The sequence below is a fragment of the Tachysurus fulvidraco genome, chromosome 10 (genome assembly GCF_022655615.1).
Source record: "Tachysurus fulvidraco isolate hzauxx_2018 chromosome 10, HZAU_PFXX_2.0, whole genome shotgun sequence".
In the NCBI taxonomy this organism is placed as follows: Eukaryota; Metazoa; Chordata; class Actinopteri; order Siluriformes; family Bagridae; genus Tachysurus; species Tachysurus fulvidraco.
The window spans coordinates 3435559-3445905 of NC_062527.1; the positions used below are offsets into that span (position 1 = coordinate 3435559).

At 40.0% G+C, this 10347-nt stretch overlaps 2 protein-coding genes across 8 annotated transcripts; one reads left to right on the top strand and one right to left on the bottom strand.

The window, feature by feature from the left end:
• Positions 1-58: 58 nt before the first annotated feature.
• On the top strand, positions 59-8408 carry mpi (mannose phosphate isomerase). Of its 4 annotated transcripts, none has more exons than XR_003443250.2 (10): positions 59-77; positions 245-328; positions 851-978; positions 2855-3055; positions 3202-3343; positions 3487-3666; positions 3784-3957; positions 4520-4728; positions 6421-6679; positions 8020-8408. XR_003443250.2 is itself a non-coding variant. In XM_027163873.2 (9 exons), the coding sequence occupies exons 2-9, from the start codon at positions 313-315 to the stop codon at positions 6622-6624; spliced, it is 1254 nt and encodes a 417-aa protein (XP_027019674.2). In that variant the 5' UTR covers positions 59-77; positions 245-312; the 3' UTR covers positions 6625-7953. The 4 variants fall into 4 exon arrangements, 2 of the variants coding, with proteins under 2 accessions (XP_027019674.2, XP_027019675.2); XR_003443251.2 differs by lacking the exon at positions 8020-8408 and adding an exon at positions 5079-5183 and having other exon boundaries at positions 6421-7953; XM_027163873.2 differs by lacking the exon at positions 8020-8408 and having other exon boundaries at positions 6421-7953.
• On the bottom strand, positions 8377-10328 carry trex4 (three prime repair exonuclease 4). 4 transcript variants are annotated; one of them, XM_047819403.1, is made up of 2 exons: positions 10188-10328; positions 8377-9213 (listed from the first exon to the last, which is right to left on the bottom strand). In XM_047819403.1, the coding sequence occupies exons 1-2, from the start codon at positions 10201-10203 to the stop codon at positions 8591-8593; spliced, it is 639 nt and encodes a 212-aa protein (XP_047675359.1). In that variant the 5' UTR covers positions 10204-10328; the 3' UTR covers positions 8377-8590. The 4 variants fall into 4 exon arrangements, with proteins under 4 accessions (XP_047675359.1, XP_047675362.1, XP_047675358.1 ...); XM_047819406.1 differs by having other exon boundaries at positions 10166-10288; XM_047819402.1 differs by lacking the exon at positions 10188-10328 and adding an exon at positions 9703-10107.
• Between the last annotated feature and the right edge of the window lie 19 nt (positions 10329-10347).

The following is a 10347-nucleotide window of genomic DNA, read 5'->3' on the forward strand; positions in this document are numbered from 1 at the left end:
GTATTGATATTTTTCACTCTGTCGAGATTTAAATATCCATAAGAGCTTTTTTTTTTCTCCACCAAGTACAGCATAGAGTATGTATATATATGTATATATGTTTTTTTTTTTTAAATAAAAGCTATGCCTTTCTTATAAATGGAAAACTATTCTTTTTTTACACGTAACAAAACATCAATAAAATAAAGGTTGTTTGTAAAGGCTTTTTGGGGTAAAAATATTATATCTTTATCTATATTGTAAGCACGGTCGAGTTCCGGTTTTGACGTCAGCCGTGTGACGTCACAGCAGCCCGAGCGCCGCGTTGCAGACATGGAGGAGGTGAGAGGTGGGTTTGCTCTACGATTCCGTCTGTTTTTCATTCATCTTTGTTTGTGTTGTTTTTTTGTTTTTTTGTTTTTGTTATTGTTGTTGTTTTTACGTCAGTGATGAGATGAAAGCCGTCAGGACATTATGGCGCTATGTGTGTGTGTGTCTTAGTGACTGTGTGTTTTGATGTGCAGTTGGTTTCCTTAGCGCAGTGCAGCTGTCACTGAGGTAAATACTAGCAATAGCAGTAACATATGCCACTGTCACTAAGGTGATCATTAGCAATAGCATTACAAGTCACATATGCCACTGTCACTAAGGTGATCATTAGCAATAGCAGTCACATATGCCACTGTCACTGAGGTAATCATTAGCAATAGCATTACAAGTCACATATGCCACTGTCACTGGGAACATGCGCAGTGCGACACTGGAAAGCCTGTTATTCGCTTATTAAATGCTTTTTCTATATCAGAACTGCACAGGACAGTGTGTGATACACGTAAAAACATCAAACATGAGTCTTTTTTTGTGTCCACAGTGTTTCCGCTGTCATGCGTGGTCCAAAACTATGCCTGGGGGAAGTTAGGGCTGGACAGTGAGGTGGCTAAGCTGGTCCTGGGTGGAGATCCTCAAACTGTCATACAGGATGACAAACCATACGCAGAGGTAAGCACATGCTCCTCTTAGAGCTGATCACCGATCCAGGGTTTCCTGCTCATCAAGCCAGAATTTTGTCACATACAATGCTTTGGTATAAAAAGTACTGTATCTGGACACCAAACCATCACACTTAAATGTGCTTGCTGAACATCCCATTCCAGATTTATTTTTTTCACCTCTTTGCTGTTATAAATAAGCGCCAGGCTTTCCACCAGATATTGGAGCCTGGATTTGTGATTATTCGGCTACAAAAGCATTAGTGATCAGACAGTGATATATGCAACAGACATGAAAAGAAACTGCTAGAAACACTTCATCTAGCACTTTTTTCCCCAGTTGCTGCATAAATGTATATAAAAAACAAACAAAAAAATTTTTAGACTCATGGTATCTTAAGTATGTAACCTAGCAGAGTTAACGTATGCAATGATAGAGATTTAAGCATTTCTGTACGTCGCTCTGGATAAGGGCGTCTGCAAAATGCTTTAAATATAAATGTAAACATTGAGTGAGGAGGTTTGTAGTGTAGTCGGTGTTCAGATACATAACAAAAGATGATTTAACAATTTAATTATTGGGCACTCAGGCTGTTTATTTGTATTCTGGATGGCTCTTGGTTTTAACGGTACCTAATAAGACTCGTTTATTGATCTGCAGTATAGTTGAGGTCAGGAAACTTAAATTCTCACACTCCAATGTATTCAAGGAGCTTACATTATTTACAGAGGCATTGTCATGCTGGATCATGTTTGGGCCTCTTAGTTCCAGTGAAAGTGAATCTGTAACGCTATACCATACACAGACATTCTAGACAACTGTGTAATTCCAGCTTTGAGGCAATAGCTTGGGGGAAGAACCACATATGGGTGTGATGGTCAGGTGTCCACATACATTTAGACCTAAACGTTACTACACTAATAGGCCTATCAACTGCAACCCTTTAGTGGCAGAAAAAAACCTTTGTTTTTTTTTATCAGTTAAAGGTAAAGAAAAAATCGTCACTGATTTTTTTTTTATTATTTTTGTTAATAGTTAGAATGAATGCCTCGTCAAGGTTTTAATTAAAGATTTTTTTCAGATAGTATTTGTTAAGCAATGTCTATAATTTAATTTAAAACTCCAAGGCATGTGTTGCTTCAGTGGATCATCTCACCTGGATAGTTGTAGACTTCAACCAATGAACTGCTGCTAGAATCATAAAGACGTCCTTGTGCTCATCCCAACAGTCCTATTCAGAAAACATTCATACAGCATTATCTTTTCAACACACTTACTACTGTTCGGATTTATAGTACATCGTTGTAGAAGAGTAATTAGTTTTAATCCCACTTTCTTATAAGTTAAGTTTTCTTGAGTTTTACTTGTTAATTTCACCTCTGGTTTGCTTATTTGTGATCTAAATCAACATCCAGAGCTCTGTAAAGCTGCTTTTTGACAAAATGTATTGTTAAAAGTGCTATACTGTTAATGTGAATTGAATGGACGAATGCCTTTTAGCTGAACAAATCCATAATTAGGCTTTGTCTTTGTGCCGTTTCTATTCTCGTCTTGGCCTCGATCCTAAAATAAATGTAAGGTCTATTTAAAATAATGGAACCCCTCCTGCGAGACACACTTAAAGGTCAATAGTGGCTCTTTAAATAGCAAAAAGTCAAGTGGGGTCTGCGTGAAGGTGTAGTGTGTGTGAAACGCAACTCTTTTGACATATATAATCATTAAATGTTTTTTTTTTTATATACAACACTCAGACTGTTTATTTGTATCTTGGCTGGCTCTGGGTTTTAACATGACACAATAAATAAAAGTCTACACTTGTTTATTGATCTGCAGTTTGTCTCTGGAGTAATATTGTTGTAATATACAGTGTATGCTTATTTATTAGCTTTGGATGGGTGCCCACCCTAAGGGAGATGCTCTTATCAAAGACAACAGAATATCGCAGAGGACACTAGGGCAGTGGATCGCTGATTACCCAGCATGTTTGGGGTCAAAGGTCAAAGACACATTCCACGGACAGCTCCCGTTCCTGTTCAAAGTGCTGTCAGTCAACACTGCGCTATCCATCCAAGCTCATCCCAACAGAGTGAGTTTAGTATATTAATAAATAGTATAATACATTGTATTTTACTATTTATTAATATACATTGTATATTAATAAATAGTAAAATACAATGTATTATACCTAAAACATATTTCCAGCAATCTGTTAAGTCCATAAATATGTCTCAGGAGCTAGCAGCTAAGCTACATGCCCAATTCCCTGAGCACTACCCTGACAACAACCATAAGCCCGAGATGGCGATTGCACTGACTGAGTTTGAAGGCCTCTGTGGTTTTCGCCCACTGGAGGAAATCATTTCCTTTCTCAAAAGTAAGTGTCTTTAAACATCATATTGCATCACAGTACATTGCTACAGTGAGTATTGTAAGTCTAGTGTGTGTATTGGAATGTTCTCATCACTGCAGGGCATTTTGCTGAATCTGTGGGGTTTTTTTGTTTGTTGGTTTTTCCAGATGTCCCAGAATTCCATGCTCTGGTAGGTAATGAGGCAGCAGATGAGCTGCAGTGCAGCAGGGATAACCCTGCACGTGCCTGTCTTGCCCTGAAGAAGTGCTTCAGCAGGATGATGAACTGTGAGAAGAAAGTTTTTGTAGATCAGCTGAACATGCTGGTGAAAAGAGTCTCTGAAGAAGGTCAGAAATCTTGAGATGACACTTCTAGCTGTAACTTGTGCCCCTTGAGACTACACCAGCTGTATTTGTTACAGAAATGAAGAAATTTATTCTTCTTCATACTCTGTTTTGTTGTAGAGGCTGCAGGCAAAGACACATCAGCCAATAACGGAGAGCTGCTGCTTCGGCTCCACTCCCAGTACCCGGGTGATATCGGCTGTTTCTCCATCTACTTCCTGAACCATATCGTGCTGAAACCAAGACAAGCCATGTTTCTGGGAGCAAATGAACCTCATGCCTACCTGTCTGGAGGTTACTATCTCCTTTTTGGCTATTTATTTGGAACAATTTTAGAAGGTTCGGTTACTGAATGTGACACAAAACTGAACTTGTAGGGTTAAATCTAAAGCTACTATATATATATATATATATATATATAAAGTGTGAAAGTCACATTGTGTCAGAGGTAGGAGTTTCAACTGCCCCTGACAAAGCATCAGTTAGAACTGACTGGTATCTGAAGCATGTAATTCTAGAAGCCCCAGGCTCCATTCTGCGTTGAAGAACCATGAAGAGGCTTAACGACCTCTGTAAGATCATTTATATGCCCCATTGGATTTTTCCAGTTCATATGATTACAAGGCATTATATGAACCCCAGCAAACATTTCAGAAGCTCACAGAGAACAGCTTTGGGAACATGCATCTTCTCCAAGCCATTGTCTGCTTAGAGGAAACAATTGTTATGGTCAAAATGCTGGAAGGTTAATAATATGCCTGGCTTGGGCTGCTTGTTCATTGTACAGTGTTGTTTCTGTAATGAAAAGCTTTTCAGAAAATGGCAAAATACTGACTTTAATTCTTCCGTCTTTCAGACTGCATCGAGTGCATGGCCTGTTCAGATAACACAGTGCGTGCTGGACTGACCCCGAAATACATCGATGTGAACACGTTGTGTGAAATGTTGAACTACAGTCCTGCTCCAGCCAGTGCCAAAATCTTTCCCTCAGTTCAGGACCCTTCAGACCCCTGCGTTCACATGTACGACCCACCTGTATCAGACTTCACCGTCATGAGGATACAGGTACGTCACACTGTGTTCACAAGCTATAGGCTTGAGAGGGTTTGAGACCATTGTCTCTCTAATCCATTTGTGTATTTATAGTCAGTTTTTATGTCTATGGGGTGTTTGTGTGTCTGAGGAACTGAAGTTTAAGTGTTTCTATTGGTGCAGTGGGTAGTAGTGTAGTGTCGCGTCACAGATTCATAGTCCCTGGTTTTTAGGAGCTCAGGTTTCTGTGCATGTTCTCCAGGTTTACTGGTTTCCTCCAAACTCATAAAAACATGTATTACATGGATTGGCTGTGATAAATTGATTGAGTGAGTGAATGAATGAATGAATGAATGAATGAATGAATGAATGAATGTGTGTAGTGTCCTGTGGTAGACTGATGTCCAATCACAATGCACTCAGTGTTCCCAGGATAGGATCCAAAGTGCAACCCTGACCAGGATAAAGCTTCATCATCATCTTAAAATGTATGTTATTTGGCAGACGCCCTTATCCAGAGTGACTCATTTGTCACAGTTAACTCATTTATAATATCTGTATATTATATATACACAGTGGTGTGAAAAAGTGTTTGCCCCTTACCTGTTTTTTTTTTGTTTTTTTTTGCACGTTTGTCACACTTTAATGTTTTAGATCATCAAACAAATTTAAATATTAGTCAAAGATAAGACAAGTAAACACAACATGCAGTTTTTAAATGAAGCTTTTTATTTCTTAAAGGAAAACAAAATCCAAACCTACATGACCCTGTGTGATTAAATCTGGTGTAAAAGTAACACTGCGTTTCAGAAAAAGAACATCATATAATACCAACAGTACAACATGGTGGTGGTAGTGTGATGGTCTGGGGCTATTTTGCTGCTTCAGGACCTGGAAGACTTGCTGTGATTAACGGAACCAAGAATTCTGCTGTCTACAAAAAAATCCTAAAGGACAAAGTGCGGCCATCTGTTCTTGACCTCAAGCTGAAGCGAACTTGGGTTCTGCAGCAGAACGATGAGCCAAAACACACCAGCAGGTCCAACTCTGAATGGCTGAAGAAAAACAAAATGAAGGCATTGGAGTGACCTGAATCTTGTTGAGATGCTGTGGCATGACCTTAAAAAGGCGCTTCAGGCTCGAAAACCCTCCAATGTGGCAGAATTACAACAATTCTGCAAAGATGAGTCGACCAAAATTCCTCCCCAGCGCTGTAACAGACTCATTGCAAGTTATCGCAAACTCCTGCTTGCAGTTATTAGGTTTAGGGAGCACTTTTTCACACAGGGTCATGTAGGTTTGGATTTTGTTTTCCCTTAATAATAAAAAGCTTCATTTAAAAACTGCATGTTGTGTTTACTTGTTATCTTTGACTAATTTTTAAATTTGCTTCATGATCTGAAACATTAAAGTGTGACAAACATGCAAAAAAAAAAACTTTCCGGTCAGAAGTCCAACGTCTTAACCTACTACTGAGCGATATACCACCCGAAGCGGTCAGTAACTGTCATATGATAGGAGGAAGCTGCCAATCAGCCATGACTAAATGAGAAATATCACCTTTGCTGTATTTGCACTACTGTATTTTGCTGTATTTGCTAGTAAAGAACTATCCCGCGTATTTAAAACTGACCGCATAAATCTGTCCCGTTTTAATACGTCTTTGCTGATTCCTGCCTTTGACCTCAAGTACAGATGGACATTTGTGCTGTGTTCTACCTCCAGGTCCCTCCCTCCCTAAAGCAGTACACAATGAGCCCGTTGGACTGTGCATCCATCCTGTTAGTGATTCAGGGCGAAGCCAGCGCTCTGTCAGACATCATGCTGCACAGGGGTTCTGTGCTGTTCATCTCAGCCAATGAGAGCGTCACACTGCAGGTGACATCATCTTCTGGGATGACGATGTTTCGGGCCTGCTGTCTTCTCTAAGCACGGATGTGATCCAGAGCAAACAGGATGTGTTTTGCTCTCACTGATAAGTTCAGTATGTAGTTTTAAACGTTTACTTTTGTTTTAATGTTCCTTATTCAGCAGCAACTCCAAAGGGAAAAGAACCACTGAGGATAGAACACACATTTCAGCAATATACCAACTGATAGGAATCAGTCTAGTGAGATCTCTCTCTCACACACATACAAACACACACACATACATACATATACATATATACACACACACACAGGAGGTGTCCTTTGCTTGTGGTCCCTTCCTTTAAACCATATAGTGTCTGAATCGAGGTATTTATATTTTAATAACAGGATGATGAAATGATAAAGTGCCAGTTTCTCATTACGAACATATTAAGGACATATTTAAAGACAGAGCATGACAAAATCAAGATTGCTTTTGTGTGTGCCTGAAGAAAAGTTACTCGAAAGTTATATCGATTATGACTTTTTTTCCCCTCCTCCTTATTAATTAATTATAAAGCATGCGCTTTAAAAAAAAAAAAAAAAAAGCAGCCCACTCACACGGCCGATGTCACATCGCGCACTACAATTAGATTCATCATTTGAATGCGCAGATGCATGTTTTATGTTTAATAACTAGCTGACTTTAAAATTAACATCCAGACGGATCATCATTACAGCTTGCATTAAGGTTATGCTTAATGTAAGGGAAAGAAATTCTTCACCGGGAAATGTTTTAATCTACAAAACAAAGAAGCACATGCTCCGTCTGCAATCTTGTCACTCTCACACAAGTGAAACACAATTCAGGGAATTTTTAATTATTAAAAAAAATATCTACTGGAAAATTTAGATTATTTTTTTTCTTTTTTTCCAAAAAGCTAAACTGCTTTTACACTCTTTTATCTGCTGATATAGTAGGTTTACTCTGTCTAACAGGCTGCTTTGACAGATATACTGTATACTGTGAAAGAGGAAAGCGGTGATCAAGTTGCTGATAGTGTTTTTACATGACTCGTGTTTGTATGAGTGTGAAAGCTGTAACTGGTACAAACCGTCCTCTCTACAAGTCCCTCTGAGAGTCTTTGTGCTTTCCCAGATACTGCTCTTTGGGATTAATTGGGATTAATCTTAATATTTGTTTACTGTAAACTCTGTGCACTTTTACGTGAGTTCGCCCAAGAAGGTTCCGTCCAAGTTCCTCAGTCTGCGCCTCAATCCGATTTCAGTGTTTGCTACTTCCAGTGAAGGTTTGGAATAAAAGCATGGATTAGCATTTTTTAATCTACTGTGGCATGAGGCTGCCGAAACGCTACATAAACCCTAATAAACTACAATTCTGTATGAATTCCTCTGCCTACAGTGTCATATTTTAGTTAACTTGTATAACACAGGTTCAATAATTCATCTACAGTAATGGCTTTATCCTGGGCTGAGATGTGGTGGATCTGGAGCCTGTCAAGAGACGCCGGGACGAGTCCGGAATACTCCGGGGATGGGTCCAATTCATAGCAAGGCACCATGCACACACACCCATACTCATTCGCTCACTCAGGGTCTTATAGGTGTTTTTTTTTAGCATGCGCTTGGAAAGTGGAAGGAAACCAGCAAACCAAGATTAACCAGTAAAACCAGTAACACGAGCTCAAGATAAAACTACTGTGCCATCACGACACCCGAGCATGGGAAGTAAACGTGTTAAATTAAAAGCTCGATCCTAAAAAGTGGAATTCGAAATCATACTGAACAAAACATACTGAAATTCAAACAGTTTGTAGTTAAATAAACATTTATTCAAATAAAGCAATTTCATGAATATTTTTAAAAGGAAGATAAAGTGCTCAGTCTGACATATTGTACACTACAAACTCTGTTGTTTGCTGGTGATGCATTCAAATGGACCGAATCACCTTACAGCTGTAAAAAACGTTCTGTATTTTATTGTTCTGGAGGATCAGTTGACCCATTTCACCAAAAACATCATCTCAATTTGAGGACTTTACTAGTGGGAGTTCACCACAGCTCTCTGATTTGATAATCACACGACTTATTGTGCCTTTCAAGCGTTTGCTACGCAGTGAGTCCAAGCTAAAAGTGTGCTGCTCAATCTGACTGGTTGTGGGTCTGAGAGCCCAGAAAAGTTTCTGTAGGGCCTGGACATCACCCAAGGCATCATGAGCCGCATACGAAACCCCAAGCACAGTCTTTACCAAGTTCTCCTGCTTAAAGCTGTGGATGCCACGGTCCTTAAGAAGCTGCCGGGTTAAGGGGAGACTGTCCAGGAATCCCAGGATTCCAGCCTGGAAGCCTGCTTTTAGGTCAAACTCATCCAAAACTCTGTCCAGAACAAGGCAATCAAACCTGCGTATGTTGTGACCTACCAGCAGCGGGCGTCCGAACATACGAAGGAAGGTTATGAAGGACACCAGGGCTTCCTTCAGGGAGTTGGTGAGCACTGGCCTGTGATGAAGAAATAGTCGATGGTGCCGTACTCTGAAGCCTGTAATTCTGGAAGCCCCGGGATCCATCCGGCATCGAGGAACCATGAAGAGATTTAATGTGTGATGACCGCTCACTGCCGCTAGCTGAACGATGTCACACGATGGGCCTGGACAAGACATGATCACAGAGTCAAGATAAGTCAATGGAGCTCCAGTGAAACTTTTCCTGCTTTAACGCAGCTGATGGAGCTTCTCAAACTGAACACACACTATCAGGTAATATGATCACGGCCCTCTATATTCTCACTTTCCTGAACAGGCATCAGGGATGAGTCTGATTCTTCTTAAGGTTTCTTCCTCATGTCTCAGGGAGTTTGGACACAATCACCTCTGGATTCCTGATCAGTGGCTACGTAATATAAATCTTTATCTCTAAAGCTGATCTGTGACAACATCCATCTCCAAAAGAGATATATAAATAAAACTGAACTGAAATAAAGTCTACCAGTTTGACCGGTGTAAGTCTGGGTTTAGGTAGATGGTCACATCATACAGGTAAGTTAAGGTGCATCAGAGCAGAGATCACATCACATTATACTGGACATTTATATACAAACTAGTGTAGAAAATCTTTAAACATGTAACCAAACACACACCAAGGCCAGTAGTCTCCAAATCAAAGAACACCAGGTTTGATGAATCAGTGAACTTGGTGTCACAAAAACTGACGTCCATTTCACACTGCACACACTTTATATACAAAAATAAATAAAACATATGTCCTTACAACAGAATAAACCAGGATTCGACTGATAACCTGTTGATTAGTTTCCAGTTTAGACAACTATTTTTAACCTCCAGTTTAAAGTCGCTGACAGTTAAGGCTGTATCCCAAAACACTACATCATGTACATGAAGTGCACTATAATGATCAGAGACGCCATTGTTCCCTCCACATTGTAGTGCACTATAGGAGTGGGGAAGATTTTCTGAGGACCAGCCAATCTGTGTTGGCGCCAACTTGTGGACTGGAGAACTGTTTACACAATTATTCTGTACTTATTTTAAACCAAAATGAAGATGAGACATTTAAAGAGAAGAAATAAAATATGAGCAGACATTTCAAGTATCCTGGATGTACCGGGAGTTTCGCGCATATTGATAGCGGCTCCCTGATGCCCGCAAATTAGTTAAAATCTCCCGGAATCTAGAGCCAGCGAGCAAGAGCGCGCATGCGCGACAGAGACTGCGATTCAAACCTTGTATCGCGCACGGCAGAGAGGGAGGGGGAGCGAGAGACC

Excerpts from the sequence above, each read along its gene's own strand:
- mpi (XM_027163873.2), top strand. Across the intron at positions 3,056-3,201 it reads TCCAAGCTCATCCCAACAGA|GAGCTAGCAGCTAAGCTACA; the intron begins GTGAGTTTAGTA and ends AATATGTCTCAG. Across the intron at positions 4,729-6,420 it reads TCACCGTCATGAGGATACAG|GTCCCTCCCTCCCTAAAGCA; the intron begins GTACGTCACACT and ends TTCTACCTCCAG.
- trex4 (XM_047819402.1), bottom strand. The coding sequence starts at position 9,823 with ATGTTTTATTTATTTTTGTATATAAAGTGTGTGCAGTGTGAAATGGAC. Across the intron at positions 9,214-9,702 it reads TTTGGAGACTACTGGCCTTG|GCCCATCGTGTGACATCGTT; the intron begins GTGTGTGTTTGG and ends TGTCTTGTCCAG.